Source organism: Pseudopipra pipra, chromosome 3 (genome assembly GCF_036250125.1).
Source record: "Pseudopipra pipra isolate bDixPip1 chromosome 3, bDixPip1.hap1, whole genome shotgun sequence".
NCBI classification, from domain to species: Eukaryota; Metazoa; Chordata; class Aves; order Passeriformes; family Pipridae; genus Pseudopipra; species Pseudopipra pipra.
This window is the reverse complement of record NC_087551.1, coordinates 109,495,952-109,515,527: the sequence shown is the minus strand read 5'-3', so window position 1 is coordinate 109,515,527 and position 19,576 is coordinate 109,495,952. Positions and strand designations below refer to the sequence as shown.

Sequence of the window (19,576 nt, the reverse complement as noted above, 5' to 3'; positions counted from 1 at the left end):
ACCAGTGGCGCTCAGAAGTCTAAATGGTGTACCAGCTCCTCCAAAACATTTCCCCATGAGGAATAAACAACATACCACAAAGTCTAAATTTCCATTTTAATGACTCTGCATCTTTATCCAGCACATTTATATGCATCTTAGTATATTTTTAGGAGTTGCTATAGCTTTACTTAAAAGTACAATCTGATTCAAAGTAAAATTAAAACTTACCTTACATTTTCCATAAGTTACCTGCAAAGCATGCAGCAGTCTGCTTTCTCTTCATGGTTTTTTTGTATTGTCCCACTTCCTGAGAAAATGCTAACAACAGAAGTTTTATATTCCACATAGGTTTTTTCTTTTTTGATATTGAAAACAGTTTTGTGAGAACAATAACAAAACAATATACAAATGAAATGCAACAAAATCAAAGTAATCTGATGTTCTACTGGCCAATCTATGATGCTGACTTTGCACAATGAAATATTATTTTGTTCTTCTTTATAATAGCTAAAAAGTGAGAGATCACTGCAGAAAGTGTATAAAGTAGGCCCTGCACCACCCTCAACTAGTTCTTCCCTTTTTTCCTCTACTATTATAGAATAGTATTTTCTATACTCATGTGAATTTCCCTTAATATCTTTTCAATCACTGAAATAGTATAAACAGTATAATCAAGCCTAACTTCCTTTCCCCTGATTCTCATTTTCATCTATGTTTTCTCAGCTTGGACAATGAACTTATTTTTAGCCATTTTTACTTTCAGGTTTTCCTGCCTTGACAGAAAACCACAAGCCTTGGACCATTTTTACCATTCAAAATGTAGCTGAAGAATCCACCTCTCTAACCCAGGACAGTGCCAATTATTATTAAGAAACTCCTGTCAGACATTTATCTAACTGACTCTTAAAAAAACCCCCAACATTTAGTACCAGGTTGCACTAACCCATTCTTTAGACCTGGACTCATCTGACCTGACATTCAAGCATGTGGAGTTAGGCAAGGTAAATCCTGGGAATTATGAAATTTCACACATGAAAGTATGAATTTATTTTCTATTGTCACATACAACTGAAATTAACTTATGTATTAGTGGTTTATATGTTAATAGTCATTTTATGTGTTTATATATATGCTAATTAGTCAATGCTGTGGCTTTGTTTTTCCAACAGACTGGGGCAATTTCACAATCTTTCTGTTAAATGCAAACTCGCTTTGTTGAGGTTCAGTACTTCTGGCTGGTTCTATTACCTAATGGACAAGGAGAGAGCTGCCATTAGCTCCCAGCTAATGACATTTGGGTACCTCTTATACGGGTCTCCAAAGTGCTCAGTGCACTGTCCTTGACCCTTATGCTTCCCTTTCCTCCACTATTATTTGACACACGTGCATGAACAGCCAGGTGAGATCAACTGTTTGGAGGCACATGGTGCCAAACTTCAGGACTGGCACAGATGGACTTCCCGCACACGAGGTGACATTTGCAGTGTTACACAGACCTGCAATATTTGACAACCTCTGTCCTTTGACAAGGATCCATCTCACTTGTCAGCAGGCACCATGGTATCTTAACAGCCAAGGAAGCACACAGCACACACCTAAACATCTAAACACCACTACAGACAAAAACCAACTGAAACTCCAGACAAATGCAAACCTTTAGTTCACTTCAGAGGCAAGTCTCTTCCTTCAAATCAAACATACTTAAATATAAAAAATATAAAATGCATTACAGAAAGATACTGTTCTCAAACATTATTTTAAAAAATGAGTACAAAATTCACGATAATGTACTAAGTTCAGCAGTCAAAAAGTAAGAAAAGCTCTTATGCCCTTATGGGAATTTAGCTCGGGGATGCTGAGGTGATGTTTTCCAAAGAAATACTGGAATACAGGCCTCCTCATTCTCCATTGGCCCCCTGTTCATTCATCCTGCAGCCACCAGATGGAAATATATGGACCCAAACATTTATGAGCTAAAAATACCTATCGAAACACTTTTAAAGTGGATCAGTTTCTCAATTGAACTTAGAGCTCAGCTGCACAGTTGTTCCAGCATAGCGAAGTCACAGCAATTAATTACTAACATGCCTATTGCTATCATAGCTCATAGCTTTTATCTGTCTGTGAATTCTGTGTCTCTGTAATTATCAATAAATTTCTTTTTAAGTTTAACACTTCAGTGCATTTTACAATAAGGCTCATTGCACTTTGTTACATGTTACCTATCTTAGAGAGCATAACACTATTTGATTTGTAAGCATGATGCTAATTGTTTCCCTTGCTATCTTTCCCACAGAAATTTAGTTCACCCAAAAATAAGTCAAATGACTAAAAAGAAGAAAAGTCAGAGTACTGGCTCCATTGAAAATTACTGTCAAAATTTCCCCTGAACTTCAAACAAGTCATGATTTCACTCAGTTTGTAAATATTCTTATGCTCATGTAACTTGTACACAGCTGTCATCTCCATTTCCATGTCTACCTTTCCTCATTAACATTTTATTTAGGTATCATTTATATTGTTATCAACACAAAATGTTGCTACACTGATCTTCATTGATACACTGTTATCTCAAAGCACTTGTACCTGTTAATAGCACAACAGAAAATGGAGCATGAAAACAGTGTACCAGAAATGCAGGATTAGCCTAAGCAGCAAAGATGAAAGCAGTGCTTTTGCAGATTAGTTACATAAAAGGAAAATAGAAAATGCATCAGTAAGAGAAGGAAGTATCTAGTACTGAACTGTTTACAGACACAAGAAAGGGTTCTCACAGCAAGATTTACAGAGAAGAAGGAGAAAAGATGTCTATATACAGGGGCACAAGCAAAAGGGGACTCCAGGTGCCTACCAGAAAGATTAAGATCTGAACAATCTCTTTGACAAGATATTTTTAAATATCTGTAATGATATGATTTGTGTAACTGTGGATTAACCACAGTTACAAGGATGTGTAATTTAAAAGAAGATATTATTTCTTCTTAAGATGTATGCCTGGAAATGTTCTTGGAAAGATTATTCCAGAGGAACACTGTCATATCAAAAATCCTTATTTACAGCACAACAGATTTACCCCAAAAAAATTTAAAATGAAAAGGCTCTCGAAAGGCTAACTCATTTTTAATGTACGGAATGCTATTCTGGGTTTGCATGTTATTTATGGTATACAACAAACAGTGTGAGTAGTCAGAAGACTGGGTTTTACTTCCTAGCACTTCCACAGCACTGCAAGTACATCAGGTTGACACAGAGTTTTATGCCAGTGCTCTGGAAGGTCTGTTTTCCTGTCTCAGATCAAATATTTTGACTATTCACATTTTATATCCTTGTTTTGGGCAGTTGTCTGTTAAATACTTGAAAACTGTTCTATCCATTAGGTCTCCTTTCCTCTTAGCAATACCACTCTCCAGTTTCTCTCACAGACACTCACCCTGGACCTCGTTTCTCTGCCCAATTCTAGAATTCATTGTCTCCCCTAAACTGCAGCAGAGTGAGTAGAATTTAGCTGACGGCCTGTTTCAGACACAGAAAAGCACTGGTGTAGGTTTTTACACACAGAAAAAGTAGGCTGTGACAGCATGAACAACTGCAGGGGGTGACAAATTCCTGTATGAGTTTGCTACATTGCACATGCCTTCTTCCTGGTGTAGGAAACAATCAGCTGTTTGAAAACTAATATAAACAACATCCTGGATCTCCTTTGTCTCTACAACAACCACCAAAGTGTTGGACCTGCTAGGGCAGGCTTGAGGAGACTTGGAGTGGAGCGGAAGCTGCTTTGGAGAGGTGTGGTACTTACAGCTGCAGAGAAAAGCAGTAATTCCCACTCACTTTGTCACTGTTCTAATCCTCAGAGTTTGCACTGATCCACTCTATGCCTCAAAGCCTGGAGACACAAGGAATCAGTCCTCTGCCAGGCCTTGTGCTATAGAGCACAAGATTCAGTTTTGCCTACGTTGTGGAAACGCTGTGACCCCGTCTGGCTGTACCCAGCCAAGCCGAGCAGACACGATTCTCAGCGTGTCTCGCACACAAGGATCTGGTTCACACACCCCCCAGCACTGTCTGCCTTTTTCTAACACCATGATATTGACTCAGGAGTAGGCAATTTTCTGCAAAACTGCTCATCTTATATTATCTTCACTACTAATGAAGAAGAAACATTTTAATCTAATAATAAAAAGCACATAAAACATCTGCATCTTTTAGCTACCGATCTTAGGCTTTACCACATCATATTTTAGAGGTCTAAATTACATGGAAGTGCCTCATTAGGTTTTCCCATTAAGAAATACGATTATGAGATCAATTTGTTCATTCAGTAGTGTCCATAGACTGGATTAAATATATATATATATTTAAATGATGCTTGTGAAGTTAAGGGGAAGTACCTTCAAATTATTCTTTTCCCTTGTAACATTATGTTCTTTGAATGTGTACATATTCAGTAAAAGCAAAGAAAAAAATCTACAGAATGCATAAATAATAATTCTACAACCTCTGCCCATCACATCCATTTCACCTTCCTTCCCTGCCATTCCCTCCCTCTAACAGATACTCATAACTCTTCTATCTCAGACTCTCCTATATTCTTATTAATGCTGTATTTCAACTAATTTGAAAAGCAGACACCCAAATGATACAACAAATTAAGTTATGAGAAGGCAACTCTGCTCTCCATGCAGGGCCTGAGAACAGATTTGTGAGCCTGCTCAATGTTTAAGGATAAGCCTGACTCAATGCAATCACATGTTTTTAAAAGCCAAAATGTGTGCTTTAAATGAGCATGATCATAGGAAAAAAATTCTGTAATTTTAGTCTTTTAAACACTTTTTCTGGCATAATTTCATTGCCTCACTTTCTACCTTACATACATCTCCTGAGGGGTGCTGCGTCATTAAAATCCCCGAAGTCACAGACACATTATATGTATCAGCAGTGAACAGCTTGAAAAGTCTGGAAAAGAAAGAAAGAAAACAAGAGATGTTTATTTGCAGGGCAGCTGCTGAGGAATAACCACTGTGACTAGCCGTGGCTTGTGGCTGCTGGCCAAGCAGCCTACAGCCATTTCCATGGTGTTCTACAAGGCAAAATAACCGGGCTGTGGTTACGCAAATAAGACACACACTGTGGGCATAGAAATAAACACTGAGGTGTAATAATAACTACCCACACGCCGTCCTGGCACTCTGGGAGGTTGAGTGCTGGGACAGGTTGGGACAGGCGCTGTGGGCACAGGAGGGCCTGTCCTGCTGGTCAGGGTGGCTCTGAGGTAGGTGGCAGAGTGGGAACCAGGAGATGAGGGCAGGCAGGCAGGATGAGATGCAGGGATGAAGGATGAGATGCAGGGATAGAGGGTCCGTCCATGGTGAGTGGGGGGTGAGGGGCAGTCAGGAGCGCTTGGCTGGGGTGGATGAATGGGACAGGCAAGAGTTAAAATGCAGTTTAGTACATGGCAGGAGACTGTGCCATGGTCAGGACATGGTGCAGCCTCATCTGCTTTGTTTTAACAGGTTTTTAAAAACCATTTACATTATTTGCAGCTGTTTTTTTTATTTGCCCTTCTGATGCCCTTGTTTACCCTGTGCCATTACCCAAGGCAGTGGATAATGCATTAAATCTTCCCCTGTACCTGGCACCGGTGAGGCCACACCTTGACTCCTGTGTCTGGTTTGGGGCCCCTCAATTCAGGAAGGACATTGAGGTGCTGGAGCAAATCCAGAGAAGGGCAACAGAGATGGGGAAGGGTCTGGAGCAAAAGTCTGATGAGGAGCAGCTGAGGAAGGTGTAAGTGTTCAGCCTGGAGAAGAGGAGGCTCAGGGGGGACCTTATCACTCTCTACTGCTCCCTGAATGAAGGTTGTAGCCAGGTGGGGGTCAGGCTCTTCTCCAACGAGTGACAGGATGAGAGGAAATAGTCTTAGTCTATGGCACAGGAGGTTTAAGTCGAACATTAGGAGGAAATTTCTTCACAGAAAAGGTGATTAGAGGTATGGATGGGCTGCCCAGTGAGGTGGTGGAGTCACCATCCCTGGAGGTGTTTAAGGAGTCCATTCCATTTCAATGAAAATATTATTTTACAGATTTTCAATTAACTATGGGGTTTTGTGATATTTTCATTTCATTTGTAGAACTCAGCATTTATGCATATAAGAGAATTTACATGATGAAAATAGGTATTTAAAAATACTTAATTGTATAATTATAGGCATAGGAAACAATAAACATTTAGTGTGAAAAATGTCTTTGAGGCATTTAACTGTGGTCTCTGCTTTCTAAAACAAATTTGAAATGTTTATTTCTATCTATTAATATGGATGGTCAATTTAAGTTTCTATGAAAACAGAAAAATGTAAAATCATTACTGTTCAACGTGATTGTGGTGAGATTAAAACTATAATCAGTAACCTGATTATAAACTGATTATAAACCACAGAGAATCTGGCATTTGGGTCCACTGCTTATCTTTCTAAACTAAAAAACATAACCTTGGAAATCTATTCATTATCTCAAATCTTGATTTATTTATTTATTTACTGCAACTCAGAGCATCAAATGCCTGAAGCTGGCATAATGCCTCAAAAATACAACAGTTTAAGCAAATCCTATTCTCCACCTCCAGCCATCCCTGCCTCTATCCCATGACCATTTTTTTTTCTGAACAAGTTTCCAAAGCAACATGGAAACTAACTTTCAGTTTGAATAGCAGGGATTTCTTTTCCATAAACCTTTGCCACTATAAGCAGTATAAGAACAAGTAAATTTTTGCTCCTTAAAACCTTCTCAAACACACCAACCTGTCTTTCAGCATCTTGTAGGTGCCCTTTCAGGTATGAAACAGTCAAATTATGTTGAGCTTTTTTGGTTAGAGGCAGTACATGAAATTTTACCTTGTATCCCACAGATACATAGATATCGAAAATCTATTTATTGAGCTCCGAAATTTTTCTGTGACTGAGGCAAAATCTGCATTTAAATGGTATATGCCTGAAAGTCACCAAATTTCAGCATGAAGTTGCTCTGTTGGTAGTTTGTTCCAGTGGTCAGTAGGACTCACAGCTGAGTCTTATGTATTTGAATCCCTCCATTGCTCTTGTTAAACCTTCCTTCACTACCTTTAAGAGCTTTTTCATGTTCTTCTTCCCTCTCTGTAAAAGCACTCATGTGATATGGCCAAGTCACCACCTAGTGTTCTTCTTTTGCTAAGTTTGAGCTACTTACATATTTGACCTTGCAACTATTTTAAGCATTTTTTTCAACACCTCTGGCAGTTTTTTAAGGCACCTTTTCCAGTATTTCAATATCCTATAAAAAGTGTGGGTTTCAAAAACTGTATGATGATCACACTGCTCTGCAGGGCTGAGGAGTGGCAAAGCGGCACGGTGTTGCAGTATAATTAACTTTTAAAAGGCCTTGGAGACTTTTAAAGAGTTGTGCTTGATGCAATAGATTGGGTCCAGGTAAGCTGTATTGGAGTTGTTCTGCATTACATTTATATGCTTTCTTCACTTCAGTGTGGTCCCCTCATATTGTGGGGTCACACGCCACACCAGGAACCCCATGTCCTCCTGCTGCAGCATCTCCTGTGATCCCTTCTGAGGCCTCTCTGAGAGCCACACGCAGGCAGGCAGGCTGGGGGTGGTGGCTTGGAGGTGTCACACAGTGGGTGACCCTCCGGAGCGATGGAGGTGATGACAGTGAGACAACCACCTCCCTCGATCCGCTGGTGATGCTTTGCCTGATGCCAACCGTGTCCCGGGGTGCCTCAGGCAAAGTATGGCCAGCCAGGAGAGGGAGGGGATGGTCCCGCTCTGCTCTGCACAGGGGCAGCCTCACGTTGAATATTGCGTGCAGTTTTGGGCGCCACAGTATAAAAACAACATTAAGCTACTAGAAAGCGTCCAAAGGAGGGTCGTGGAGATGGTGGAGAGGAGAAGCCTCATGAGGAGCGTCTGAGGGCACTTGGTCTGTTGAAGGTGAGCCCGAGGACGTTTTGGCTAGATATTAGAAAAAAAGTTCCGCGGTTGGGCACTGGAACAGACTCCCCAGGGCACTGGTCACAGCACCAAGCCTTACAGAATTCAAGAAGCGTTTGGACAAAGCTCTCAGGCACACGGTGTGACTCTTGGGATGGTCCTGCGCAGGGGCAAGAGCTGAACTCGATGATCCTGAGGAGTCTCTTCTAACATTCCGTCAAAACCCGTGACGTCCTCACCGCCACTCAGGGGCTGCCGAGGGTAGCCGGGCAGGGCGGAGCGGCGCGGGGCGCCCCCCCCGTCAGCACCGCCCATGGGTCACAGAGCGCGGCCGCTGCGGAGCGTCCAGGCGGGGTGGCGCGGGCGCCCCCAGCGGACGGGCGGTGCTGCGCTGTGAGGGGCCGTGCGGGAGGGGAGGCGGGCCCGGGCCGTGCGGGAAGGCGGTGCCCGCCACAGCCCAGCGCTGCTGGGGCTACACGGTCCCGGTGCCGCCTCAGCGGAGCGGGCCGGGCCGCGGGCAGGGCAGGTGAGCGAGGCTGCGGCCGCGGCGGAGAGGCGGGGAATACCGGTGCGGGCGGGCCCGCGCGGGGAGCGGGGACGCGGGCGGGCGGGTTTGGGCGCTCCCGGAGCCGCGGCCGCCCCGGGCTGCGGGGTCCTCGCAGCGGCTTCTCTGCCCCGAGGGGCTGGGGCGGGCTCCGTGTTTCGCGGAGCTCCCGGCCTGTGGTGTGGCACCTGCCCGGGGAGCTGGGCCCGGGCCGGGCGCTGCAGGAGGCGTTGGGGGTTTGGACACGAGGCACTGGAGGGCAATGGCCAGCGGATCTCCAATGCTCTTTTTGCTCTTCCAGGTCTGCCAGGATAGTGGGAAACATCTCTTGTGTCACAAGGACCTCTCCAGATGGCCCAGGAGGCTTTAGCATCTTGGCGTGTCCTGTGAGGCGCCTTATCTCGTGTCTCCCTGCCATCAGTAAGTGTTGCCCAGCAGCGGTGGGTCCTGAGCACAGCCAACACCCAGCGTTAATTTTCCTGCACGTGGCGGCTGCTTGATGGGATTGGGGTTGGTTATGCTGGAGTGTAGAGGAGAAGCCAGGTGGATGGTGGAGAAGTTGAGTTGGAAATATATCCAGTAGTGCTTTCCCACCGTGAGGTGGGATCCAGTGTACTTAAACTTATCCCTGACAGGCATTTCCTTAATTGGCTCTTACAGATTATGAAATTCATGGATTGCCTTCCCCCCACTCCCCAAGGTAACCTGCTTAGCTATTGCTTATAGTCACAATTTTTCCTTAATAGCTGACCTAAATCTTTATTGAAACTAAGCTGATTATTATTTTGCACTATTGAGAGTATACCTGGAGTGCAATGGATCCATGTTCTCCTGTCAGCAGGCTGGTGGGTGTTCTCAAGTTTCCACTAACAGTCTTTACTCACTTACTTCCTGTGTCTGTCTGGTCCCTGAGCTCTGTTAGGCATTTCCATCATCCTTGGACTCAGAAATATGTGCAGTACTCCATTGGAGATGCTGTTAGCAGTGTGGAAGTGGGGTAATTATCTGCCTAGTGTATGGCATCCCTCTTAAAAACATTCCAGAATGACACTGTTTTATTTGGCAAATTTCTCACATTACTGAAATATTAAATTTGTGATCACCAGATCCTTTTTTGCTATACATCTACTTAGGGGATTATTCCTGATGAGGTATCCAAGTTGGTGGGGTTTTTTCGTTTTGATAAGTATATTATTTTGCACTTGTTATTAGTCTGAGAAGAAGTTATCTTGATCAACATAATGTAACTTTCTATGCAGTTTTAGTCTTTGAAATCCACTCTTGCAATCCTCTTCCTCCAAGTGTAGGATCATCCACCAATAGTTAATTAAAATACCAAGTGGTGCCAGGCACTGCACATTGGGGTAGACCTGCCCCGTTTGAAAGTTTGACTTGCTCAAACACTTCTTGCTTTTCATGTTTCCCACTAGAGCTGCAACTCATTCTGTGCCATGGCTTTGCAGCTGTGCCAAATCCTATGGAGAACCTTAAATGAGGAAACCATCGATTCCTTTGAATTGGCTTTTATACTCAGAGTGTGCTCAGCTGTGCTCTATGAGCTCACAGCTCATAGAAATACATGTAAAATCCCAAACTTTTCCAAAGTCTTGGTGCCTTGTGTATGGCTTCTTTTAAATTCTTTTCACATTCATTTCTTCAGAAAAATCTGCTTTGATCCCAACTTTCTTCAAAACTGCATTTGCATTTTTAGAGAGCTTTTTGGAATAAACATGCAAATTCCTCGTTCTCACACACTTAAGACAGGATCAGATTTGTAGATAATACATTAATGCTTGGTTATACCTGTAAGGGATTACTTCATCTCATCACAAATGGTCCATGAAGTTGAGAGCGAGAGGTGATGTTTTGAGAATTGTTAATACTGAAGTAAATCAGAAAATATTCTGAGAACAGCAAATTGCTGATTAGAATGAAAGGGCTGGTGTTGCGATGAAAATGCAGCAGAAATCTGATGGTAAGCCTATGCAAACAGCAAAGTTTCTTTCTCTTAAAATTGCATTTCACTGTGGAAACATCGTAAACTAAAAATTCTAGGGTTTGGTAACTAAGCATTGATGAACATTATATGTACATTGACCTCACTGGAAGGACGAGTCCAGCGTTGGCAGGGTCAGAAGCTAAGTAATCATACAGATATTGTCCTCTATCCTCTACAATAGTTTATTTCTCATTCTCATTTTTTTTAGATGTCTCACTTTAAAAATCATGGAGCTGGGAAAGGCAAAGCTTCTGCGAACCGGCCTCAATGCCTTATGCCAAGCAATCCACCCTGTGCACGGGCTTGCCTGGACAGATGGGAAGCAGGTGATCTTGACTGCATTACACCTTCAAAACGGAGAGCCCAAGTTTGGTGACTCGAGCGTTTTTGGTCAGTTTGAGCACGTCCACGGGCTGTACTGGGGCCCATGTCCCCCCGAGGCCCCGGCCCTGCTCACGGTGCAGCACAAGAAGCACATCACCATTTGGCAACTCTGCTTCAACGGCGCCGACAGGAGCAACCTCCTGGTGTCTCAGATCTGCGACATCAGCGAGCCGTACCCCGTGCTGCCCCAGGGCTGTGTGTGGCACCCCAGCAAGGAGGTCTTGGCCGTGCTGACCACCCGGGACGCCTCCGTCTTACCCTCTGTCCACCTCAACAACTCCAGAATTAGCGCGGAGATCAAAGGCAGCGGCCTCATCCACTGTGCCTGTTGGACCAAGGAAGGCAACCGCCTGGTCGTGGGGGTGGGCAGTGCCCTTCACTCCTACATTTGGGATGATGCTCAGAAAACACTGAGTGCTTGTTCTTTCTGCCCAATCTTTGACGTGGGAGGCTACATCTGTGCCGTGGAGGCGACGCAGAATTTCCAAGTCGCTGTTGCCACTGAGCTCCCTCTAGACAAGATCTGTGGCTTAAATGCTGGTGTTGCATTTGAAGTTCCATCAAGTGTTGAAAACGAGTCCTTCCCCTCTCAGTCCAGCTTGTGTGGAGAGGAGGAGTATTCCATGGATGGGGGGAAGAAGTCGCTGGACTCTGAGAAGTCCTTGTCTGTAGTGACATCTCCTGTGGATCTCACTCACATACTTTCTAGCAAGCAGGGTGCTGATTCCAGCCCTCTCCTTCACCTGAGGCCCAAGGACTACCTGACGGGAAGTGGCCAAGATTCTTCACACCTCATCCTGGTGACTTTTGAAAGAAAGGTTACCTCTACCAAAAAAGCGAGCATCCCGGGCATTCTGGTTCCTGACATAATGGCTTTTGACCCCAAAACTCAAACTGTATCAGTTGCCTCCAATACTTGTAATGTTATTTTAGTCTATTCACTGACTTCATCCAATTTACCCAATATTCAGCAAATTCAACTAGAGAAAAGTGAGAAACCAAAGGGTTTGTGCTTCTTGACCAATAAACTGTTACTGATAATGGTTGGAAGCCAAAAATTCAGTGACCCTGCGTTTCTTCCCTCTTCAAGGTCAGACAAATACATGATCCGTTTGATAATTAAGAAACTGATATTTGAAATGGCTCCTTCAACATTTCCATCAGTTAATGGCAGTTCCAGTTTGAACCTTTCCAACATTCCTCGTGATCCCTCTAGAGACGTTCACCCCCTAAGCCGTGGGCTCCTGATACCGGATCGCTCTGCCCTGCAGTCCCCTACGAGCCGAAGGAAACTCATTGAAGAAATCAAGAGTCCTACTTACGAACAAAACCTTGTGTTGAACGTGAGCGACTTCAAAGACAAAAAGATTCCCCTGAACTTACCGCCAGCTGTTGAGATTTTGGATGCTGAACCAGTCAATCGGACCGTGGCACTGTCTGCTGCATCAAACAAGCCAACGTCTCCAAAAAGGCAGGCAGAGGCAGCTTCCAAAATACCCAATTCTTACAAGAATAACCTGTTCACTGAAAAGGAGGCAAGTTACTTCTTGAGAAATGTAGAAAAACTGTCTGGTAACTTCACAGAATTGCAGCAGCACCTCTGTGAATTAACTGAGCTGCTAAAATCTGGGAAGAGAAGTCTTCCAGTGTATCCATCTTCTCAGGAACCCTCTTTTGTTAACATCACCTGCCAGGTAATTTTAATATTGGAAGCCATAGTGATGAAATCTGTTTATGGCTGTATGTTCTTCGTAATGCTCAAGTAATGGTCAATAGGATTAGATTTCCATTCTCTTCCTGCAGATGGGACTACTGTTACAAGTCCCATTACTCAGCAGGCTTCCAGTGTTTTTAAAGCAATGGAATATCTGGGAATGTGCAGCTCCCTTGTGCTGGGCTGAGCCCCTCAGCTCATACCTGCTCCCTCTGCACAGAGGCTGCTCAAACTCCACAGAACCCACGTGTGGCAGCTCAGTTGTGGAATTAAAGCCCTATATGGAGTTCTGGGAAGGGAATGTTTTTCCTAGGCAATTTCTAAAGCTTTATGTTCAGAAATCTAGACAAGTGAAGATTTCCACACGTGGGAATTGGTATCCATCTCCCACTCTCCTATGAGGACAACTAAAATAATGGAGACTGAAACAAAAGCAAATTGCTTTGGCTCTGAAACAGAAAGGTTGCTAATTAGCATCTGAGGAGAAAAGAGACCCTTAGGGACACAATAGATAATTCCATTAACATAGCTTAAAAATGGATTTAAAATGAAATTCCATGTGAAAAACACTTTCCTTGGCTGAAAGATTTGCTCTTGCAAATCTCATGCTAGAAAGGGTAAGTTACCTGATTATCAAAACCTGGCACAAATCTAGTAGGTCTCCTCTAGAATTCAGATAAATAAACCTTAGTCAATATTCAAAGTCATCTAAACTGCCATTTTCCTTTCAATAAGCTCTTGTTTTTCAGCTTTATTATTGCAAAAAATTAATATCAGCTTTTGTAGCATTGAACTCTTAGGTCCTAGATCATATTCCCTCGCTCTCTTCACTTTTTTCCATTGTAAACATTTAATAACTATAACAACTTATTTTTCTAGCTCAAACATTATTTATGTTTGGGGTGTTACTCTGAAAAGTGAACATTTCCCTCTGCAGGTCTGAGGTGTTTTTTAGAAACCTGCTTTAATTTGAGCTAGCACAAATCTTTGTTAAATTTTGGAACTCTGTTCTCTTTTTCCATGTGGTTTGAAACTGAGTTCTAAGTATCACCTTGTCCTGGTGTTCAAGACCAGGCTGGATGGGGCTCTAAGCAACTTGGTCTAGTGGAAGGTGTCCCTCCCTCTGACAGGGGGTTGGAACTGGATGATCTTTAAGGTCCCTTCCAACACAAAGCATTCTGTGATTCCAAGAGCTGGATTAGCTGCACTCGCTTGTAGATTCACAAATTAAAGTAGTGCCTCAGTTTCACCTACGTACTTTGCTCACTGATGATTTGTGGCAAGAAAAGCATTTGACTTTTGAATTACAAGTGACATTGGAAAGTCTGGCAGAAAATGCTGAGTTTTAACTTCAGCCAGAGTATTTTTGATTCAGAAATCATTAACAGGCAAACAGGGATCCTCACCTCATGTGCTGAGCCCTGATGGTTTCTCTGCTGTCCAGGTGATTAGCTGTATTTTACAAAACATTGAGGAAACCCAAAATGTCCCAAATAAGCCGGGTTTTGACAGGGCAGGGTTTAGCAGTGCAGAAAGCAAAGAGCATGTGAGAATCTTCAGCGCAAGAGCATTGAAGGTGTGAGAGGGGAGGCTGAGGTTGAATATTAGGGAAAGGTTCTTTACCTAGAAGGTGGTTGAGCACTGGAACAGGCTCCCCAGGTAAGTGGTCACAGCACCAAGCCTGGCAGAGTTCAAGAAGAGTTTGGACAACACTCTCAGGACATGGTGTGACTCTTGGGATGGTCCTGTGCAGGGCCAGGAGTTGGACTCAATGATTCTTGTGGGTCCCTTCCAGCTCAGGACATTATGTGATTCTGTGATCTACACCCTCCCCTCTGCTATACACTCTCCTTGTGGGTGCATGGATCCATCCACAGCATGGAAAAGAAGTCAGAATTTGCTTGATTATGTTTTTGTCATTATCCAGAGATGTTATCAAGGCTTCCCTGCAAAGTGATGTGGTTTTGTGAATGTTATCCTACACAAGGACACTGTAATATTGGTAAAAACTGAGCTTTAGCAGATTTAAAAAATACTTTGCCCCACTGGGCATATTCCTTGGACATACTTTTGTATTTAAGCCTTGGGGCAGCAATGGTCAGAGGTGAGACAAACAAGCTCTTCTGACTTGTGAGTCTGTCATTTGCCCCAACATTCATGAGCAGGAGCTCTCTCATCTTCTTAAGTTGTGGATCAGGGACAGAGGAGGATAGAAAACCTGCAGCTTTACAAGCTCCCTGGGGAAATATCCCTCACAGATGGAAGGATAAGTGTGAGGATTGTGCTGCGGATGAAGCTCATGGTTTCCTCAGCAGCAGTGCATGATTTCCTCTCCTGGTGTTCTGACACGTGCTGAATGAGCACAGGTCCTTGCTGCTGTCACTCACAGACCTGCTGTTTGAGAGCTGAGACTTTAAGGGATAAATCTTGCAAATGGGTCTGAATGAATGTAGTGTTTGAGTTTCTGTAAATGATGTCGCTGAAGGCATGTCTGATCCTGCTTTGATCAGTGCTATTTTGACATCTATGCTTAAATATACGTCACAGCATCTGAGGACTCTTTCTTGCATTTACAGAAGCAGCTTTCCAGAAGTGATTCAGATGAAAGTCGGGCCGTTCTTCTCTGTGGTGGTAAACTCTGCCTAAACATCGTCCAGCAGATATTCAACCTCTCTCTTGTGGAAATGCAGCATGGTATGTTGTGATTATCCAGGAATACAAACACTTTAAACACATCTTGCCCAGAGAAGCTGTGGATGCCACATCCCTAGAAGTGTCCGAGGCCAGGTTGGATGGGACTTGGAGCAAGCTGGTCTAGTGGAAGTTGTCCCTGCCCATGGCAGGGGGTTTGGAACTGGATGGTCTTTAAGGTCCCTTCCAACCCAAACTATTCCATGATTCTGTGATTCTGTGTGACACTCAGTAATAGCAATATGGGTATTCCATCTGGGGAAAACCCCAAGGAATAAGTAATGGAAGATTATTAATAAAAGTTTGCTCATTTGTTTTAGAACTTAAAATTTCTTCTCTGGGCTTTTTACTGAGAAGAAGCTTTACATTATAAAAAAAAAAGTGCAAACTTTTATGTATTGATACCTCCTTACTAAGTAACTGGTTACACAGGGAAGTTACTGTCAGTACTGTTTTATTTATGTTTTCAGCTGTTCTGAAGAGAGAAGCCTAAGTAACAAGGAGATGAGGGTTGTCTGGTGGTTTGGGGAATACAGTTTTCTATATTTTAATCTGTAGCTCCAGCATCTGGTCTCCTTTAAGAAATCTTATAGTTTTTATAAACAAAGAAGTAGTTCTGTACACTCTAGCAGTGCATTTCACATCAGTTTTTGCAGTGAGGAAAACTGCCTGTCTTACTGCTGTTGTCCTCTCTGCTGTTACCAGTTCATGCCATGCCCATCCCATGTGTCTGGGTACGTGTCAATCTGGAGTGCCTTACTTATGGCAAAAGTAGAAAACACACTTTTGGGATATGATCTCCCACTACTCCAGGTGTTCCCTGTACTATATTCCAGCTTTTGTCCCCACCATGTCTGCTGTCTGCCTCCTTGCAGACCATTGGGCAACCATCCCAAAGCCTAAGGCTGTTGTTCTTACCTTTGTGCAAATTCTGTTTCTCTTTAATTAGTTGCTGGAATATGTTTATTTGAAATATAAATGGGCAAAGTAGGAATGGTATTTTCAAGTTTGGTCCAAATGAGATATTAAGCCAAAAGATTAAAGTGTTGTGGGCTTTTAAGCTGCAATCTTCTTGTGACCTTACTTGTGACGTGAAGTTATGTAATTTAAATTTACAAACAACTGGAAATGTTTCTCTGAATTCCCTCACCTCCCCCCATGAGCTCTGTTTTCTTGCTTCATCAGCTTAATGGATGCAAGTATGAACATTTTCTGGTTTATATGTATTGATAGAAGTCAGTGTTTCAGATTCAGTAAATTATTTCAAATTGTAAAAAAAAATGCTAGTGATGAAGTCAAATAGCAAAGGGACTAGAGACATGGGATTTGCACAGTATTCTTCCTTGTATTTATTGGAATTAAGTATATTGAAGTTACATTAATAAAAGAGGTTTCTGCATTGTCTTTATTACATTAATTTGTAATTTAATTTACTAAATCGCTACTTTTTACAGTATCTACACCACTTTAGCACTGTGAAGTAGTTTATCAATACCTATTTACAAACAAGTGTGTATGCTTATGAATTCTGTTCAGAATTTTATTCCTCTTCCTCATTTGAAGCATGCATTTATTATTTTCTCATCTCCTCGTGGCAAAATTTGTCATATTTGCAAAGTGTCCTTTATTTTGGATATTATACAACCTGTGTCTTCCCATACTTACTTTCTTTTTTTTTTTTTTTTGCTAGAAAAGCTGTAAATATACAGCAGCATTTAATTCTAGAAGAAATAGGTTTTATACCTTAAAGTTACCTAATTACACAAAAAATCATCAGCAGATGTTTACGTGTGCTCACAGGTTCCTCTTGGATCGTTCTCACGGCAGACAGCGAGGGCTTTGTCCCGTTGACGTTCACATCCGCGCAGGAGATCGTCATAAGAGATGCCAGTGCAAAAGGCTACAGTGCCCGTTCTTCCAAAACTTTGGACATCATCAGCTCCACACAAGGGTGCAGATCCGCTTCTTCTGAAAGCCTGGATATCACTTTGGAAGTCCTCAGGGACTGCTCTTCCAAGACCTTGGACAGCGGCAGCCCCTCGGAACAGCCGGGCAATAAAGTGTAGTTTTTGGCAGTGATTTTGCGACGCCTGTCTGATGATGGGGGGGCTTTTACATTTACTGTGTAGGACTGTGGGTTCTCAACAGCAGTCTCACATCTCTGTTGGATTTCTATAATTTTTTTTTTTTTACATTGTAAATTATTTATTTGATCCTTGGAAACATTCACTTTTTTTTTTATACTGAGTAGTGTTTTTTAACTATGCCTCTTGCAGTACAGAGCAGCTCTTTGTACCAGCGGTTGAAAATCGTTCTTACAAATTTCTGAGCTCAACTTTCCATCTTGGTCTTTAATACATTGGTGTTTTTAGACAATAGTAAACTTGGATAATAAAGAAATCCTTGAAAATGCTGCATTGTCCCCCATTTCCTCCCTTCTACCAAAGCCTGAAATATTACACTGATGTTACTTAGGAACAGTGCCTGCAGAAGTGGGTTTGCACTGGTGTAAGCACCAGTTTAGGTTCATGGAGTTTGGGACAAAGTAGGTTCATATGGATTATCCATAGTGTGCAGAAGCAAGAACCTTTTCCCTTCCTGCGCCTGCCCTTCACACCCTGTGCTTCTGTCTCTCTGTGGGTTTGGGGAAGTGGCTGTCATGTGTCTTGTCTTTTGTGGTGAGGACATCCAGTTAAAAGCTGACAGAAGAACATGTTCCATGGGCTTTTGTAGTGAGAGAAGAGAGAGAAAATGCAATGGTGAAATTAGAAAAAGTTTATGTAAGCACAAGTTTATGTAACGTGGATTGCAGCACTGAAGAAAAGACTAATCCAAGATTGCTCCCCATAAAATCACAGCATGATAACATTAAGCAGTTTATCAGGCTTTCACAGTGGCACTTAGTATGTGAGAGGGCATCAAGTGACTAGATTAAAGAATTGGAGCTGCTATCTCAGGACTAAGATAATCCCTTTTTTTTTATTTATTACCTTTTTGGAAATTTAGCCACTCTCAAAAAAAAAAAATCATCTGCCCACAAAAATATGATATGAAAGTTACAACACTAGCAAAAGCTGCAGAGAACACTCAGCATTGGGTGGTACACAACTTGAAGTTACAGCTTTTGATGAATAGGGGAGGAGGGAAACAGGTGAAATCATTTGGCAGCTGTGGGCTTCATCCTTTACATAACAATCATCTGTTCTCTGTAATGGTCACTGTTTAATCAGGAGGTGGTCTGTGATTACAGCTACCAGAAAGTCAAGAGTCCAGAGCCTGAGCACTGGGTGTGCATGCAAAGCAGGCTGGATGCTGGGGTTGGTCTGTGTTTCTTCACAGCCACCTGACAGTCCTTTTTCATGCCTGTTCCTGGTTTCAACATCCCACTAACCCACTTAGGAGGAAAGGGTTAGGGCTGAGTGCTCTTGGCTCTGCGTGACATGTTGGCCTTGGATTGCTCATGCCTCAAATGCTGCTTCTATAATTTTGTTACGCAGCAAAACAGTGTATAAAAATTATCTGATTATTTTGGAATTATTGCCCATTTGTATTATGTCTAGAATCACAAAAGACAGTCTCCCACCAAAAGCATGCTCAGTCTCAGGTTGCACCAAATAGATTTGTAGAGTTCCTCCAGCTCCCCAGGTGAGCACCAGGAGCTACACCAGGACATTGCCATCTGGGATAACTGGAGCAGGCACAGCAAGTGCAAGTCACCCACTAGAAGGTGTCAATAGTTTGGTCAAGGGATTACACTGGCTCTTCATAGTGCACTATGTGTGTGTGGGCAAATACTGCATTTAAAGTATAACCCTAGGAATCTCAATGAAATCCTTACATTAATAGCATTGCTCATTTCATGGAATCCCCAAATGGTTTGGGCTGGAAGGCACCTTGAAGATCCTCTAGTTGCAACCCCCCTGCCATGAGCAGGGCACCTTCCACTAGACCAGGTTGCTCCAAGCCCCATCCAACCTGGCCTTGAACACTCCTAGGGATGGGGCAGCCACAGCTTCTCTGGGTAACCTGTGCCAGGGCCTTACCACCCTCATAGAGTATAATTTCTTCTCAATATCTAATCCAAACCTGCTCTCTGTCACTTTTAAGCCATTTCCCCCAGGTGCCCCATCAGCACAGACTCTTGTAAAAAGTCCCTCTCCAGCTCTGCTGTAGGCACTGGAAGGTGCTCTGAAGTCTCCCTGGAGCCTTCTCCAGGCTGAACAACCCCAACTCGCTCATCCTATCTCCACAGGGGAGGTGTTCCAGCAGCTTAAGCATCTTCATGGC

General features: G+C 43.0%; 1 protein-coding gene and 1 long non-coding RNA gene across 3 annotated transcripts; one reads left to right on the top strand and one right to left on the bottom strand.

Moving 5' to 3' along the window:
- Positions 1-82: 82 nt before the first annotated feature.
- On the bottom strand, positions 83-7,904 carry LOC135412164 (uncharacterized). The gene is made up of 2 exons (XR_010429518.1): positions 6,779-7,904; positions 83-4,938 (listed from the first exon to the last, which is right to left on the bottom strand). It is a non-coding gene; the product is annotated as an uncharacterized LOC135412164 (long non-coding RNA).
- Positions 7,905-8,298: 394 nt separating this feature from the next.
- On the top strand, positions 8,299-17,702 carry LOC135412162 (WD repeat and coiled-coil-containing protein). 2 transcript variants are annotated; one of them, XM_064650644.1, is made up of 5 exons: positions 8,299-8,483; positions 8,803-8,921; positions 10,709-12,578; positions 15,175-15,292; positions 17,090-17,702. In XM_064650644.1, exons 3-5 carry the CDS (start codon positions 10,728-10,730, stop codon positions 17,353-17,355), a joined length of 2,235 nt encoding a protein of 744 aa, XP_064506714.1. In that variant the 5' UTR covers positions 8,299-8,483; positions 8,803-8,921; positions 10,709-10,727; the 3' UTR covers positions 17,356-17,702. The 2 variants fall into 2 exon arrangements, with proteins under 2 accessions (XP_064506714.1, XP_064506715.1); XM_064650645.1 differs by lacking the exon at positions 8,299-8,483 and having other exon boundaries at positions 8,646-8,921.
- Positions 17,703-19,576: the final 1,874 nt, after the last annotated feature.

What these genes read in the sequence shown, in the direction of transcription:
- LOC135412162 (XM_064650644.1), top strand. Translation starts at nt 10,728, where the DNA reads ATGGAGCTGGGAAAGGCAAAGCTTCTGCGAACCGGCCTCAATGCCTTA. An exon ending in TTGTTAACATCACCTGCCAG is followed by an intron (nt 12,579 to 15,174) that starts GTAATTTTAATA and finishes TTGCATTTACAG; the next exon opens with AAGCAGCTTTCCAGAAGTGA. An exon ending in TCTTGTGGAAATGCAGCATG is followed by an intron (nt 15,293 to 17,089) that starts GTATGTTGTGAT and finishes GTGTGCTCACAG; the next exon opens with GTTCCTCTTGGATCGTTCTC.